Source organism: Hippocampus comes, unplaced genomic scaffold (genome assembly GCF_001891065.2).
Source record: "Hippocampus comes isolate QL1 unplaced genomic scaffold, H_comes_QL1_v1.1 scaffold261, whole genome shotgun sequence".
Lineage (NCBI taxonomy): Eukaryota > Metazoa > Chordata > Actinopteri > Syngnathiformes > Syngnathidae > Hippocampus > Hippocampus comes.
Window position 1 is genome coordinate 6,832,948 of NW_017805824.1, and position 17,415 is coordinate 6,850,362.

The 17,415-nt window shown below is 42.6% G+C and overlaps 2 protein-coding genes across 7 annotated transcripts in view; one reads left to right on the top strand and one right to left on the bottom strand.

The window, feature by feature from the left end:
* The window catches only part of LOC109525885 (paired amphipathic helix protein Sin3a-like), a 17,866-nt gene extending 8,860 nt beyond the window's left edge, over positions 1-9,006 (top strand). For all 6 annotated transcript variants that reach the window (XM_019886746.1, XM_019886745.1, XM_019886747.1 and 3 more), the window contains 7 exons: positions 667-1,252; positions 1,349-1,518; positions 2,664-2,837; positions 2,909-2,995; positions 3,158-3,252; positions 5,299-5,506; positions 5,794-9,006. In XM_019886746.1, the coding sequence (XP_019742305.1) occupies positions 667-1,252; positions 1,349-1,518; positions 2,664-2,837; positions 2,909-2,995; positions 3,158-3,252; positions 5,299-5,506; positions 5,794-6,009 (1,536 nt within the window). In that variant the 3' untranslated portion in view covers positions 6,010-9,006. The remainder of the gene's footprint in view (positions 1-666; positions 1,253-1,348; positions 1,519-2,663; positions 2,838-2,908; positions 2,996-3,157; positions 3,253-5,298; positions 5,507-5,793) is intronic.
* Positions 9,007-9,225: 219 nt separating this feature from the next.
* On the bottom strand, positions 9,226-15,977 carry LOC109525887 (cellular retinoic acid-binding protein 1-like). Its single transcript, XM_019886750.1, has 4 exons — positions 15,660-15,977; positions 14,187-14,365; positions 13,917-14,030; positions 9,226-9,486 (listed from the first exon to the last, which is right to left on the bottom strand). Exons 1-4 carry the CDS (start codon positions 15,727-15,729, stop codon positions 9,436-9,438), a joined length of 414 nt encoding a protein of 137 aa, XP_019742309.1. The 5' UTR covers positions 15,730-15,977; the 3' UTR covers positions 9,226-9,435.
* Between the last annotated feature and the right edge of the window lie 1,438 nt (positions 15,978-17,415).

Below are 17,415 nucleotides of genomic sequence, written 5' to 3' on the forward strand. Positions count from 1 at the left end.
TGTTCTGCTGTTAAACAGCTGCAAAGATCCCCGGGTAGACGGGAGCAAAACTGCACACAATCGAAACCTCCCGCAATTCGTCTAATTGCCTGTGTGTGGCTCTCCTGGACTGAAGCTGTGAGCAGTAGCACACTGTGGCGTCGCACATGCGTCTGTTTCTTGACACAATCATCCATTTTGAATGCATGTGTATTGGGATAGACGCGTGCTGACCTTAAGTTCAGAGGAGCCAATCAGCGCATCGTATATGCTGACGCTTATGTATGGGCACATCTTAAGTTCAGAGGAGCCAATCAGCGCGTCGTTATCGCCGACATGCCCTGCTCAGCCAGGGTCTCCAGTGAGTCAAACATTATACAACACACAGTCGCGCTGCTGCGGTCCTCTGCAATACATCTGTTAGTGCACGCAAAGAATACAACGGATAATTTTAACAAGCGATCGCGGTAATGCGCAGATTATAGTCCACAAATACAAAATGTATAACGTAAAAATCACTCTATAAATTATTATTTTATACAATTTGCCGAGGGTCCGGACAGAGGAGGTCCGGACAGAGGAGGTCGGCGGTCCGGTCGTGGATCGCGGTCCGCCAGTTGAGGAAGGCTGCTATAAATACTTACATGACACTGTCATCCTCAATAAACTTGTGGCTTTGTGCTGTAGCGGCAAGAGCGTGTCTCAGAGGACCCTGCCATTGCCCCTCCTAGCGGCCCACACATGAACTTGGCCTACGAAGACAGTCAGATCCTCGAGGATGCGGCGGCCCTCATTATTTATCACGTGAAGAGACAAGTGGGCATCCAGAAAGATGACAAATACAAGATCAAACAGATCATACACCACTTCATCCCCGATCTCCTTTTTGCCCGGCGAGGTGAGCTCTCCGATGTGGAGGACGACGAAGAGGAGGAGGATGTGGAGGATATGGATGCAGAGCCAGATGGCGCCAAAAAACACAATGGCCTGCCAGGCAGCAGCCCATCAAAGTCCAAGCTCCTTTTCAGCAACACGGCCGCTCAGAAGTTGCGCGCCACAGATGAGGCGTATAACTTGTTCTTTGTGAACAACTACTGGTACATCTTCCTGCGCCTTCATCACATCCTCTGCTCTCGCTTACTGCGAATCTATGGGCAGGCTGAGAAGCAGATTGAGGAGGATGCTCGCGAGAGAGAATGGGAAAAGGAAATGTTTGGCCTCCAAAAAGAAAAGAATGAAAATACAGCCTTCCAGCTTAAGATGAGGGAACCTAGTAAGTGTATTGTACTCGAATTGCACTCTAGTTTACAGAAATACTCTGAAAGAATCGTCTAATCTCCACCGCTTACCTTTCTTTTTCTTGTTCCAGTGGACGTTGAAGTAGAGGATTACTATTCTGTCTTTCTGGAAATGGTGCGGAGCCTTTTGGATGGTAACATGGAACCAGCTCAGTATGAGGATTCCTTGAGGGAAATGTTTACTATCCATGCTTACATTGCCTTCACCATGGACAAACTTATCCAGAGCATTGTCCGGCAGGTCAGCATAGTCCATTGATTTTAATTGCCATTTTCTGTAGCTCAATAATGAATATATCAAAGAAATAATCATTCGAGGGTTTGACATTAACTGCGGCCCGACTTGGTCAGTAAGTTTTAGGCCTCCAAAAATGGGCTACAAGGCACATTGTCGGATTTGGACCGAAATACATTTATTACCGAGACAAACCAGCTGAAACAGGATTATGTTCTGATGCAAGAAACAAAAGCAAATTATTCGTTGAAGCATCAACATTCATTTCTGCAATTGTAATGCCTTGATTTTACTGAGTGTAGAACACAGTCATAGCCATTAATGTAATTGTACAGGATGAAGACTTTAAATGAAATAATCACAAATACTTAATATCCTGTATTTTGAGAATAGACAAGGCCACCTCAAAAAGGCTGAAATAAATTAAGTCAGGTTAAAAAATGTCATTACATTAATAGGTGCTATGCGCCCCCACTAATCTAAACATGGTGTTCGGATTAATATTATTATACGCTTGTGGAATATGAATTAAGCAGCAAAATCTATTTTTGTCTATCTCAGGGGCAGCCATTTTGCCACTTGCGGTCAACTGAAAATGACATCAGTGCTAAGGGCTCAGCTTGCGAATGTCGCACGACCAAACCCAGAAAACGGGTGAACCGTGATTGGTCGTTGCCTGAGCACGTAGGCGCTGTGATGTCATTTTCAGTCGACAGCAAGTGGCAGCAGAAGGGAAAATGGCCACTCCTTGGATTGACAAAAAAAGGTGGATTTTGCTTTAATTTATATTCCACAAACGCATTCCTAATCAGAATGCTTTGTTTTGACTAGTGGGTGCGCATATTATTGTAAAGAACATTTTTGACATGCCTCACCCCTTTAATGTTGGACCCCGAATTGACACTCACCATGGCATTGTTCTTCGACAATCAATTATTGCTTCATTGATCCTGAAACAGTTGAGGCAAAATGGATTGCATGACTGTTGTGCAGCCAACAAAGACCCTGTTAATTCAGTCTTCATTTAGTTTGCGGTCTGAGGAACAACATGGTCTGCTAAGAGAAATCGAGATATCTCCAGGAAGACTTTGCCTCCACTTGATTGTTTCCCCAAGTGCTCCTTTTTATTGCAAAGTGAATGTCTTTTACAGCTCCAACACCTCGTCACTGATGATGGATGCGCACGGGTGATGGACTTGTACCTGAGCGAAGTTGCCAATAAAGCCACAGGTGGTTCCCTGCCCACTCAAGCATCCCGTGCCACAGCAGAGGGCACCTATCAGCGCAAATCAGAGCAGCTCATGTCTGAAGAGAACTGCTTCAAGGTACCGTAAACCCAAGTCAGTCCGTCCTCTTGGATGCACACAGAGCTCTCATCTTTTTCTGTTTTGTCCAGTTGATGTTTATGAAGAATCAAGACTCTGTTTGTGTGGCCATGGAGCTGCTGGACACAGAAGAGGAGAACTCTGACGAGCCTGCAGAGGCAAGTACTCGAATAATCAAGCAAAGGCCTCATGTTGACTTTTCATTTTAGAGTATGTAAATAAAGAGAGAGTCAGAGAGTCTTTGGTTAGTAGTCCTAGATTTGAAAATTGCCCATAAACCTTAATTTCTAACTAATGCTCCTCTGTTGTTTACTCAACAGAGGTGGTCGGACTATGTGGGCAGATACCTCAACTCAGATTCAACTTCTGCAGAGCTGCGTGAGCATTTGGCCCAGAAACCGGTATTTCTGCCCAGGTGAGGCCCCGGCCATGTCTCCCTCTTGTCTGCTCTCTTTCAACTTCCGTCCTGATCCTCCGCTGTTGGTGTGCCAAAGTCCTCCTCACAAACAAGAGCGGTAGCACGTCGGCGAAAAAAAATAAAGTCTGTCTTTCGGTTTTGGTGCGTGCTCACGGACAGACAACGTGGTCAGACAGAGTGCAAGATGTGACCACCATAATGAGGCCGCATTTACAATGAAAGGCTGTTCAGTTTCAGACCTCTGCCTCACACCAAGATTGCACTTTACATGGTCATTCTTTTAACAAAAGGGAATTTATGTATTCAATCATTCAGTTCCTTTTTTAAATGGGGTTTTATTTATAAGTTAAAATATTTTTTAAAAAGGGGTTGGCTTTGTCATGGTTTGGAATTCCCACTTTAGCAGACTTTTGGTTTGATGAGTCATTATGTGTTGAATTGAAGTGCTGATTTCGGTGTGTGACGTCACGACATAGCGAAGACGCAAATTTTGAGTAAAACAAATGGGTCGGACTTAATGTCATGTTATTTCAATTTTCTACAACTTACTTGGCCTGCGTTTGACTACTGAACAACGAAGACTCTTGTATCAGGATTTTGTGAACAATAGCTTGAATTTATCATGCCCTCTTTGCAAGTGTATTCAAAGCAAGAGTCGTGCACGTGACCTCATCTCTGTTCACAAATGTAAATGTTCACACATCCCTGTGTTACAATCCAATGTTCCGTTTGTAAGGACTGGGAACGTGCACTCCCTTTTGTTGTTGTGCGTGAGGTTTTACCACCATTTGAGAGATTTGTGCTCAAGTTTTTTTTGTAGAACTCTGGTCAAGCACATTTTCTGCATCACTTGTAAAGAGGAATAGGGTTTGTCAATAAAAATGATCATCTAAATTGTATACGCATATGGTGGTCTATTTTTTTCTTGGCAAATTGTGCACGAAAGCGTTTCTGTGTCTGGTTTGTCTTCACGTTCCACATGTGGCGGCCTGTCTTGTAAAGTCTGGCACTCATTGAGTGTTTTTTGTCTTTTGAGATGGCTGTCCATAACCATATACATTTCAAAAGGCCTTCCAAAACCAGACCTTTGTGCTTTGTCCTTCTTTGTTTCAACCCATTGCACAAATTGTTTTCTCTGGCTTATGATTTATCATTGGGCTCACCTACATCTTATCCCCCGCCCCGCCTCCCCACTAAATCTATGAGAGGTCAGCAGCACAGGAGTAAAAAAAAAAAAAAAAAACTGCCCATCTTCACAACAAAAAAAAAAGCCTCAGTGGCAGCACAGATGCAGTTTCTTTTCCAGTTTTGTTGGGTTGGTTCTCATCTCATAATCATAACACTGCATTGTTGGTGACAATATGTGAACATCTTAAGTATTCTCCGCTCATATTTTGGAACGGTATCCAACAAGGCAGCGATTCTGTAGTGTTTGTTTCTAACAGTTTTACCTGAAATTGGCCTGGACAGACTGTGTCTTGTCTTTTTAAGTGGAGCCCTGAATGCAAAAATATGCCTCATGCACTCAGTCCTCGCTCACCCATACTCTCTGTGGTAAGTACACATTTCAAACTTTCATTCCGGTGGGGTGATTACTTTCTTATTTGCACAATATTGGGCTCAATGAACACTAAAATGATTTTTTTTTTTTTTTTTTTTTTTTTTGCGTGTGGATTTTCACTGTGACTGTGCTTACAGTCAGTTTCACTGTATCGGAAATATTACGACTGCTGCCTCTGCTGCTCTTATAGATCCCCCATATCCCGAATGATTTGACCTCCTATCTAATTCTGTTCCTCGGTGAGTTGCAATGCATGGGTGTAAACATTCTTCTTGAAAGGGACAGTCTTCTCAAATTTGACTAGACAGCTCTTTTCAGTGTGTATAAGGTTGTGAAATAGCATGTGACATGCTGAACGCAATAAAAATACATTTTGAACCTAACCTGTAAACATGATACACTTTTGATTTGTGTAAAATTCGGACTTGAAGTGTTTGGAGTTATCCAGTCTGATTCCTGACAACCGCTGTTTTGGCTTTCAGGAACCTGAGAAGAATAAGGAAGTGCCAGAGAGGATGGGAACAGCTACAACAGGAGAGGATGACTACGGGCACCACGGATGAGTCGCAAGGTGACAAGAGCAAACTGAAGATGGAGTGCATGTTCAAGCTCAAATCCTACAAGATGGTCTATGTCTGCAAGTCTGAGGACTTCATGTACAGGCACACTGCTCTTAGACGAGCTCATCAGGCAAGTTACACACACACACACACACAGACACACACACAGTTTCTTCTTGCGTGTTGCTCTGCTGCTGAAGCAGAAACTTCACTGTGGCAATTCATCCGTCCATTCATTTTCTGTCCTGCTTGTCCTCATTTGGATAGTTGGATCGCGCGTCAGCTGCAGCCTTGGAACACAAAATGAGTCGGAACTAAACGTTTATGTGACAGTTATGTAAATGTATCAATTTGGCAGTCGGTTGAACCTAAAGTCCGTCCTTTTTTTATTTTTTTTTTAATGGGTGTATCCTCCAGTCCCACAAGCGAGTCCACAGACGCCTGCACAGACGTTTTCAGGCCAGGTTGGACACCTGGGCCACGGAGCACGTGACAAGCGACATGGCCGCCGACTGCCGGAAGTGGCTGATGGGAGAGGGACAAGAAGGCTTGCTGCCCTGCAGTACCACGTGCAATCCAGAGGTCCTGCATTATCTCACTGTTAACAAGTACCGAGTCAAGTACAGAACATAGTAGGCAATGATCGTATCAGCGACCACACGGTAGGACTGTCTGTGGACATCGAATGAAACTTCATTCTTCACCCTGCCTATTCTTTTGCCAACTTTGGGCCGCTCTTTTCGTCACTTAATGCAGGTCAATTTCATACTTTTCCATGATAGAAAATCTGTTTTTTTTAAAAAAAAAAACATTTTTCAGGTCGGTCTGTGTGAGAAGTTTTCTTTGCCACGGGCAAATCCCTCCTAACTTCTTGTAAATGGATTTCCAGTAGCTTGGCATCTCTCTACAAGAGAAACTGAAGCTCGGCTTACTTACGTCTTTGGGTCGCGACAAAAATGTTGATTGCAGCTGTAAAAGTGGGCAGCTTGTGAATGTTTCCCTTGCTGGTAAAGGTGCACTCGTGCACGCTGGAGTCCACAGCTCTGCTAAGTTTATTCAATCAGGACGAGCCAACCACTTTTTGTAAATGATGTCCATTAGTTGTCATATTTGATGTGTAGTGCACTGTACGACACAGTGGCGATATTTAGCTAGACGCAGCTAAATGCAAAATGTAAAGTTTTTTGCTCTGTGTGTGTGCGCGTGTGTGTGTGTGTGTGTGTGTGTGTGTGTGTGTGTGTGTGTGTGTAATTACTACAATGGGGGGGTTGGGGGGTTGGATGAGGGACCTGTTGGTGTGTTGGCGGTCTGGTGAAGGTAAAGCCTTTATTTACACCACTAATTTTATATGCCCTTCAAGACTAAACCGTCTATACCTTTAAACCGTCTTTGGCATCGCTATGACTTATGGTTTTAAAACGACTGACTGTAGCCAAACAGCATTTTGTGCTCGTGTGCACAGTGTCCGTCTGTTTTTTTTTCGAGTGTCCAGTTTTCAAGACTGCAATGAACCAACAATGGCTTGCTCTTTGTAGTTACGTTTGTCCAAATGACCCGTATCTGTGTGACAGATGCGACACATACGAATGTGTGTATTTTCCCCATGTTAAGTGTCGATGCCTCCTCTCACAGCTGTATATAGTAGTTCTCTCCGTGAATGTCAGCCATGTACAGTATTTGGGTCAGCTAAACCAGTCAGCAATACTTCTACCCCACTGTGAATGTTAATGGTTGTAAAACATTGTCTGCCCCCACCCCCTCCAAAGCTCACCCTGAAGTGCAAATATTGATCTTGAAATTGTAGCTCTCTTAGATCATATGAGAGCAGTAAGTTTTTATTGATAATGCCCCGAGGCTTTGAACCAGTAGAATTCAGCCCGTGACTCCAACTTCCATGTGTCACATGCAGATAGACATGCAAATACAGTACTGAATAAACCACAACTTTACATACGCTATATAAAAAGACACCAATGCTTTTTTTTATGTCACTGTGTGACATGAAATCATACGAAACGTTTCCCGTTCCCGGTAATATTAGCATTCCCCAAATTATTTGTATTTGCCGAATGCCACAATAATGAGATAGTTATTAGAGATTTTTTTTTTCATTACTTCAAAGTCAGATGTTTTCATACTGTACTGTGCGTGACTTGGTTCAAACATTTTGGATATCCTTCTACAAGCTTCTTACAATAGTCGGCAGGAATCATGTATCCTATCTCCTGACAGAACTGGTGTAACTGAGCCCACTTGGTCGGCCGGCTTGCTCGCGCGTGCCTTTTCAGCGCTGTCCATAGATCTGCAGTAGGATTGAGATCAGCTCATGGATTTTATTATCCTTTAAAATACCTTGTAATCAGTTTGGCGGCGTGCTATGGGTCATTTTCCGTTTGAAAGATGCATTTGTGCCAGATCTTCAACTTCCTGTCTGATGTCTTGAGATCGTGCTTCAGTATTTCCGTATCGTTATAAGTGCACGAGTCGCTCCTGCAGCAAAACACAACATGCTGCTGCCACCCTCCATGTTTCAGTTGGGATGGTGTTCTCAGGCTTGCACGTGTATCGATGCTCTTTATGGCCAAACAGCTCAATTTTATGTTTTGTCACGCCACCAAAATTTAAGGTCTTTGTCCCTGTATGCATTTGCTTGTCTTTAATCTCTTTTTCATGTTGCTTTTGGAGAAATGGCTTCTTCTTGACACACTCTTATTAGCTTGAGCCAGCATCTACCAAGGTCTCTTGCTTTAGAATTTGGGTTGATTTGGACATTTTGGACCAAAGCACGTTTATCATAATTGTTTAAACACATTTACAGATTCACCCCTCAGACTTGTGGACCAGTCCATAATTCTCTTCCCGACAACTTGGCAGATTTCCTTTAACTTTCACATGATGTTACACATAGCAGGCGTGTTTCATGTGCGTTTTCAAATGTTAGTTGGTGTCCGGCGGAATCCTCGTAATTCCAAAAGCATCGCTTTTTATGATTTCTAAAAATAACACCTACTTCTGGGGATTAACTAATAGTATAGATTTGTGGGCCAAAAAACAAAACAAAACAAAAAAAAAGTTTCCAAATTGTAACATAGTAGGTTTTGGCCCGATATCAGCCATTTGTTGATTGATTCGAAGTGCGATCTAATCAACTCAAATGTTGTCAATAAACCTAGCAGAAGCCTCCATCGCCTTATTCTAATCTTACTGTATGTACCGTTCTACACTTTGAAGAAAGTATTGAAAAAAAAAATCCATCCCTCGTTATTCTCGCATTTAGTAAATTGAAATAATTTTGTGACTCTATTTACCTAGAACAGGAAAAATTTGGTCTGATTTTATGTCAGACAGTGACGACAAAAATGTGTCTCTCTTTATATAGCGGATGTGAACTACTTCTTTCAACTATTAGTCGATACATTTTCCATAGAGGAGGGATTACTAGACTAGCAAACACACCAAAATTTGACACCGAAAAAAAGATTTGCAACATTGCGGGAGGGGAAAAAAATTGGCTAACTTTTTTAAAGTGATGATTACTGAACCAGCTACACAGACAATCTTGGAGTTTGGTTTTTATTTTTGTATTCACTATGTTCATTGTGAATGGAATATGCCACGTGGTTCCAAGGAGCTGATTGTATACAAATTCATTGTTTATCTTCTTTTACTGTGTCTGTTCTCTTCTCTTCATGTATATGTGTGTGTTAGTCTGGTGTTTGCTATTAAAATATCCTTTATAGACAGAAATACGTTTTTTTTTCCCCATCCTTTCTCCTCATGCGTTCATCCCATCCTATACTTTCACTTGAAAAACAGCTTATCCGCACATGAAATATTGCCAATTCGACGTTGATTGGAAGCTGTATTTTATTACTTCGGGATTTACGAGAGAAAACAAATATATGGCGTGGTATGAAGCACAGTCCTGCAAATAGATATTGGGATTATGCAGATACATCCATATTGTGTTTTTATGAAAATATGAAACAGCATGGCAAGGCGGTTGACGGGGTGGGGTGGGGGTGTATATTTTGGAAGTTTTGCAGAATCCGTTTGCTCCTACGCTCGCATGTAGATCCTGGTGCACACCACATCGTCAGCTCCAAAAGTCTGAAATAGACAATTACAATATATATTAGCTTTAGTGTATGGTTTGTTTATTCTACTGTATATATTTTGCTTTTATTATGCATTGTTTACTTTTGTATCTACAAAGTTTGAAACCACCCAATGTTAAATGAACCACCTTCACTCTTTGGACAAAAAGTATCTGATGTAAAATGGCAGTAATGATGTTGATGGGTATTCAATAACTGACATGTAGTTTTAAGTGTTATAGACTTTTAATTTGAAAAGGCTGCACAAAAATGTTAGCATTTCGGAATTTCCGTCATGCTTTGCTTCGTAAAGAAACAAACACATTTCAACATCAGCAGTCAAAAATGTAGTTTGGAGAAGGTATCTTTGTCAAAATCTTCAATCAATAGATGCCTTCATGAATGTAAATACAAGGTGTGAGGCAGTACAGCACGATTCAAACTTGATTTGACTTTGCCAGAAAACATTTCTGGAAATTAGTCTTGGCAATTTGAAGCAAGGTTGACTTGCATTGACGGGATGCAGAAGGACGCGCAAAAGCTCATGAGAGATACAAAGCATGTGCAAATACAGTATAGTGGTGGAAATTTGGTGGCAATGGTGTTGCCTAAGACAGTGGTTGCCAAACATAAATAGACAAAGATAAATATGCACACCCTCAGACTAATACTTTGTTGCAGTACCTTTGGCTTTTCTTTACGGGGTATTTGTCCGTCTTTATGCGGTATTGTGGCGCATCTCTTTTTTTTAATACACACACCTTCTAAAACTGTCGAATTGTGAGCGCATGTCCTGTGCACAGCTCTCATCAGATGACCTCACATTTTTCACAAAAATCCAACTTTATTTATCTTTGGAAAAATGGGACCTGACTTTTTTTTTTCTTGAAAATGTATTTTAATATATATGTTATTTATGGATACATGTGGAAGTCATGTTGAATTTGGCATCAGGATTATGGGAGGATTCTTGAAAAAAAAAAAAGTCTCCCCTTTGAGGGGTCCCAGGGGATCCTAAAGGTTTGATCACCCATTGCCTAAGATAGATGATGATTGTGGCTGTTGTCATGGAAGGAATGTAAGTATTTTGCTCAAGGCTACTTAAACCTCATTGAGCCCAAAAAAAAGTTGCTTTCTTCCACCGCGCTTCCCAATTTCCACTCTTGATTCCATGAAAGCGTCGCAGTGTGACTGGTCGGAATCCAGGGCTTGCGGTAGAGTTGCCCGTGTTTAGTTTGCAACGATTTATGGAAGTCCCAGAGGAAAATCTTTATGGCCGACTGCAGCACCACACATCATTATCTCAGGCAACACTGCGGTGCAGAGCGGGTGCCCGAGTCGGTGACAAATGGAGCCGACACAAGTCCATCTGGCACCCGGCCAGTCGCCCAGGGAGGCATTAAGTGAAGCTAGCGCCAGGGTTCATTTGCATTTATCCACACCGTGATCAATGAGGCCAATTCGAGGCCGTAGGAGAGCGAAGGATTATCAAAAGCACACATTTTCACCTGACTCTTTTCTCCGCTCGGACCGCCCATTCGAGACCTCAACATTCTAATCAAATGGCCTCAACTATAACGGAGGAATGAGCTTCCTGTCAGGAACAATAACAATATATTTTGTTTCGACACTGCCACTTATCATTTTAAGGGTCGACTCAAAGTGGTCATTAAAGTCTGGCCGTCCTCAGTCTCACTGAGGGCGGCTGTAATCCACCATGTCCGCTGTCCAACTGGAAGCACTGCGAGCAACAAAAATACGGCTTTCAAATGCTTGGAGTTATTTTCTGTTTTTAGCTTGCCACCCTGGAAACTGTCTGATTTGACCTGATGCTTGACTAGCTGTCGCTGTTGTACGGTATTGTGAATATTATTACACACATTTGTCTTGTATTTGCTTTATCCAACAGCTGCTATCCAGATTTTGTTGCATGACACCACGGGTGTCAAACTGATTTTCAACACTGGCCAGTTGCCTTCAGGGGGCCGGTTGACGCAGTAAAACCACATAAATGTATTATCACTCAGGATGCCGGTTTTCCGTCTCTATAATATGCCTTGTGATTGTCAGATAACCAATCCGGGGTGCCAAAAGCTAGTTTTTGCTGCTCACAGCCCCCACCGGGCATACTCACCGTGCTACCTGGGGATGAGAGTGTTGGAGGGTTTTAACCAGCATTATAGCAAATCTCAGTTTTGTTTTGTTTTGTGTTTTACATGACCCAAAGAAACGTGAATATTAATTCCCGTTTCATTTGAGTACAACAAAACGGTGTATTGTGGCCACCGGAAGCCGCCAGTTGGGATCTTAGCACCCCCCTGCCTCTTCTCAACAGTCATGTGAAGAGTTTCACCAAAAAAAAAAAAAAAAAAAAAAAAAAGAAGCATGTGTATTGGTACACCTTACTCCTCAATAAGGATGAGAATCGAAAAACAGTTCTTGTTGAGAACCAGATCCCAGACTTTAAATATCTTGGCATCGTTTGCTGTTTTTGCAAACGATTCCCTCATCAATTCCAGTCGGGACATATGATGTAACTGCGCACGTTGCATAGCAATATTATTTAATTTTTAATTTTATTTTTTTTTAACTGGCTAGCAAGAAACATGGTTTGGAATGCTCGGAAGTCTGTTCACATTTTACAAGAAAGGATAACAACAGGGTAACTTGCACTTCTTACAAATTACATGATTTCATCGAAGGTAGGGAACTGCTACGACTATTCTACCTCTGCAAGCTCTGCAGAAGCCTGATAACGATCCTGATCAATTGAATCACGTGTGTTGGAGAAGGGAAACATCTAAAACATGCACAAGAGCGGCCCTCAAGCACTGGATTTTGACACCCCTGCTATACGCCGATACAGTATCTGCACCAAAATATTATGACCGTTATTACTGGTGGTATTTGTGTCATTGTTATTATACGTTATAGTGGTGTTGTACTTCTTTCATCCGTCTCCTGCCTGGTCAAACTCACACTATTAACTTAAAACATTTTTTTTTTCCCAATGATCCATCCCCAAGTGCCTATCGTTTTACAGCCCAACACTCCACATGGACACCCACACCCTTATCTTGAATTCAAAACAGATTTGGCCCTGCCGAAAACATACCATTGTTCCAAATTACATCCCCTCCCAAATATTTATGTGATTGATGGTTAGTCACAGTCAGTACAGAACAGCTTGTCAACACACCCCTCTGTACTTTGTAGTCCATCTGGTCCATCATACCCAGGGGGGCCTTATGTTGACAGGGAAAGCACATGATGACTTTTTCCCCTCCCTTTAACCGCAACAGATTTTCCGACAAGACTGTCAATTTTCCGACAAAATCCATGCAAACTCCACACAGGAAGGCCGGAGCCGGAATCGAACCCTGCACTGTGAGGTGAACGTGCAAACCAGTCGTCCACTGTGCACCCTCTTTTACTCTTTCTAACCGTATTTTCCACACTAAAAGGTGCACCTAAAAGCCTTCCATTTTCTTCAAAGCTCACAGTGCGCCTTAAAATCCGATGCACCTTGTGTATGGTCACTACAGTAATATTTCGACCCCAAAATGGCTCTGTGCTCGAGACATGCTGACAACGCAGAGTTCAAAAGGCGATCGGTTTCACAGTTGAACACAGAAATAGAGCAGCGGCAAGAGAGTTCACCGTTAACGAGTCAATGTGATAACTTGCTTTTGGTTGAGTGAACGGTGTCGCTGCTTTATTAAATAGGTTTTACTGACATCTGATCGTTCTGTTGGTGTTTACCTTGAGCGTCGCTCCATCTAGTGGATGCATTGTAGATTGCGTCTTATAACGCGGTGCACCCAATGTGTGAAAAAAATTACAAAATAGGCCATTCATTTGAAGGTGCACCTCATAATCCAGTGCGCCTTTTAGTGTGGAAAATACGGCATTTTGAGAGCATTCCTGCCTTGCCTCACCGTTTCCCTGAATTTGGATCCACCTTTTTGCCGCCACTACCACAACAACCCGTGACAACATCATTGATATGCAAATTGGATTATGTAGGCCTTTTATGAGACGGCATAGTAGATAATTGGTTAGCATGTCGGCCTCGCAGTTCTGAGATTTACAGTTCCAATCTTGATTCTGGCCTTCCGTTGGGTTTGGGACATTTCCGTGAGCTCCCGCTTTCTTCCATAACTTGGCTTTCTCCCACATTCCAAAATGATGCATGTTAGGTTCATTCAAAGTAAGTTGTCCATAGGTGTACGTGTCCTGTAATTGGCCGGTGACTAGACCAAAGTCAACCGCGATAGGCTCCATTGAAATGTTATTCGAAAATGAATTCCTTTTTGACACAGGCAAAACTTAACATTGTCATCTCTGTCAAGGAAGACTGAAACAGTTCTTTCGTGTTCATCTGAACAAAAGACTGTCTTGAAAAGAATAATATCAAAATATTAATGATAATAGAGTACCAACCAGAATGAGTTCATCCCCTCTGAGCTCTCTGGTCCAGAAGGTTTTTGGCCCATTGCCGCTCAGTAGAGTCTGTTTGCAGTACATTTTGTTTTCCGTCTCCCAAGTGGCCAGACTCTGGAAAGGTGTGTATGCATCATGGCTCAGGTAAACATGTTTTGAGTTACTGTCGGTTCAGCAGAACGTTTCTAGCTGTTTTTTTTCTTTTCTTCGATGAGGGTTTGTTTACTTTCTTGTTCACATGATGAGTGATAGCTCTGTCTACGAAATTACCTTACACTTTCTTCCATCCACCGTCTCCTCATTGAACTCCTCGCCAATGTGGAAGTTGATCTCTGTGGTCCGGATGGTGGTGTAAGTCCTGATGTAGAATTGCTCGCCATTCTGCTGGATCTCCACATGAGGCTTGGAAGCAGCCGTTACGGCGAGCTTCCTCAACATTGCGTTCACACCTGAGAATACAGACGGACTTTGTGCCAAGTGTACCAAAGTACCTTACCAATAGCCTCTTGTGAATATATTAATAAATCCAATGAGGCATGGGAGGTGCATGCTTGGTGCAGTAGTACATTCACCTGACTTGGGTGCAGACAGCGTGAGTTTAGTTCCAACATCGTGGCAGTGTGAATGTGAGTGCGAATGGTTGTCCGTCTCTATACGGACCCTGCGACGGACTGGCAACCAGTCCAGGTTGCAGTTTGCCTTTCATCCGAAGTGAGCTGGAATAGGCCCCAAAACCCCGTATTGAAAATGGATGGATGGGTGCCATGGCATCATTACTACACTAATTACAAAAAGCAGTGCTGGGAAAGTCACTTTTGTTATGTATTGTACTGCATGTTGTTAAACAGCTAGTTAGTTAGTTGGTTACAAAAGGCATTCGTTTTTCAAATAGAATTGCAATGCATTACTATTCCACAACATCCATCCATCCAAATTTCTGTACCACTTTAACTGTTCGGGGTTGCGGGTGAACTGGAGCCTATCCCAGATGGCAAATCCAGACGACACACTGGATCGATCGCCAGTTAATCACAGGGCACAAAAAGATGGAGAGAACCACATATACACACATTCACACAAAGGAAACTGAACTCACCCCATGTCAGGCAAATGGACACAATTTTCCACCACCTCACTATTTGTATACGTCTTGTTTACAAGAAGATGGTCACAAACCGGACTCTTGAGTTGTAGAGCAGAAGTGTGCCAAATTTGAAGATAATTCATTTTGGAGACAAAATATGCTGTTAAGTAGCACAAAGTCTGCACTCGGCAAATGTTGAACACATGGGATGCAGTTAGGGAAAAAAATAAAAAAACGGAGAGGAATGTTGGCCCACTTTGTCCCCGTTCGACTCTCCTGTCCATAACGATAGATTCAGTACTGCAAATGAGCAGTAAAACTCTTAACCTTCTCTCTGACTTACTTAATGCACAAACTATTTGACAACTCCTGGAAAATTGCTTTCCACGCCGCACTCATGCATCTCATCAAGTCCTTTAAAAACAACCAAGTAGGTTGTTGTATTGTAGGAGCTTAATTGAAATACTTCTGCTTCCTGCAACACATTCAAACCCTCCGCAAAATCATCATAATATTGCGAAATGTTGATTGCTGCCAGTCTAATTTGAGTATTCCAGGTGTCCTCATCTGCATTTGACAGCAAAGACCCCTCTTTCGAACTAACAAAGCTCCTACCTGAGGTCACTCAGAGCCCCAAAAAAGAAAAAAAGCATTCTCACCCAGCGCCTTGAGTAACTCGTCAAAATTCTCGCTGCTTTTCATCTTCCAAGTGCCTGCGAAATTTGGCATATCTCCTCTTTAGTGCGTGTGTGTGTGTCTGACTTTGTCTATCAGTGTTGGTCTCGACTGCTTCTTCTTCCCTCCAAAGCGTCCTCCCTCTGTCTCTCCTCTTGTGTGCTTAATGATCCCAGGCGGCGAGCCAAACCCCCTCCACTGCCCTTGTATCACACATGCACACACCCTCACACATACTTCACTCTTAATTGTGTCATTAAAGTATCATTTTTTTGTTTCCCAAAAATAAGGTTTCAGTTAGAACGGCTCATCCAAATGTACTGGTCATTTTTATGACTCACCAAAACAAACGAGATGTCAGATTTTCTACCCCGTCGCGACACTCCCATCAACTCACAATCTTCATTAATGTGACCATCCTCCTGTCCTGCACAGACGTGCGTGCGCACACACACACACACACACACACACACACACACACCCCAACCCCCACCCCCACCCTTGAGAATAGCTTTCATGGTTCCTCCTCCAGGCTGCGGCCACGTCACAAATGTTCCCTCCACATCCATCTTTTTCGACAAAGTGCTCCTCCAGACAGGCTTTGATAAATAACGTGTGGAGTGGAGCGGCGAGCACTCTGTCTTCCCAGCAGGAAGCGTCAGCTGAAAGATGTCTTCCCCCTGTGTTGCTTTGCGCGTTGGTCTTATTCCGAGCAGCAAAATCATTTTGTGGAGTAAAAATGGGAAAGACAGGTTCAGCAGACAGGATACCAAGCATAATTTTAGTGGATGTACCTCCACTCATCCAGAAACATAACTTTGGTGCGGACTTTCATCTTATCATCCAACATAATGAGCTATGAGTTTTGGTGCCATGAGGGTCACCTCCATGAGATGCATGGACGGCTCGGGGTTTAGAGGGCATTGAGGAGAAACACATGAGATGTTTTTTTTTTTTTTTTTTTTTTCATCGAGAGCTGATTTTTATTTTAGGGCAGCGCAGTGGAGTCAGGCAAGTCAAGACAGCTTTTTATATAGAGATAGCTATAGATATATCACGTTTCATTTTACTAAGCAACTCAATGTGCTTCACACATCGAACACCAAAAGCATTTACAAACTGAAGAGTTAACATTTGGAAGAACATAGACACAGTGCGGCGACTGGGTGGGATGCGGAGAGAGAGTAAAAATTTACAGGGGGTTGGTCATCTGTTTGACAGTACAGACGTTTCCAATATATGAACAATGCACAGTGAACTAAAGTGGGATCTTGACTTTAGTGTGCTCCAACTTATGCGCTTTTCAAGTTCTGCCGTGGCCTGGTTAATTTTTTTTGCTTTGTCATTATGAGCCAAAATTTGACTTGCAAGCAAGCTTCAGATCCTACTCGGAGCATAAATAGTTGGATTTTCTGCACCAAACTCAGGCAGGTCAGTCCTAACTAAGCCTTGTTGCATGAACAGATGAAGCCTTCTCAGAGCAGAGGCAAAATGTATTCTCAGCCAAATGGGAGCAGTCCAGTTTTGATTGAGTCAATGTCCTGAGAAAGTAAAGCCAAAGAGAATTATCTTGAAGCAAGCTTCAGATAGATGGGTGAAGTGAGAAGAAAAACAGCAGAGTAAAGCAGTAAACTACAATTTGACATCTTAACGTGAAATAATGTTTTATTCTATTTCTCACTTTGAAAATGAATAGATACAATAATTCTAAATGTGCAATCTACATACGGTTGTATTGAT

What these genes read in the sequence shown, in the direction of transcription:
- LOC109525887 (XM_019886750.1), bottom strand. Translation starts at nt 15,729, where the DNA reads ATGCCAAATTTCGCAGGCACTTGGAAGATGAAAAGCAGCGAGAATTTT. An exon ending in CGAGTTACTCAAGGCGCTGG is followed by an intron (nt 14,366 to 15,659) that starts GTGAGAATGCTT and finishes CTGTATTCTCAG; the next exon opens with GTGTGAACGCAATGTTGAGG. An exon ending in GAGGGGATGAACTCATTCTG is followed by an intron (nt 9,487 to 13,916) that starts GTTGGTACTCTA and finishes TGTCTATTTCAG; the next exon opens with ACTTTTGGAGCTGACGATGT.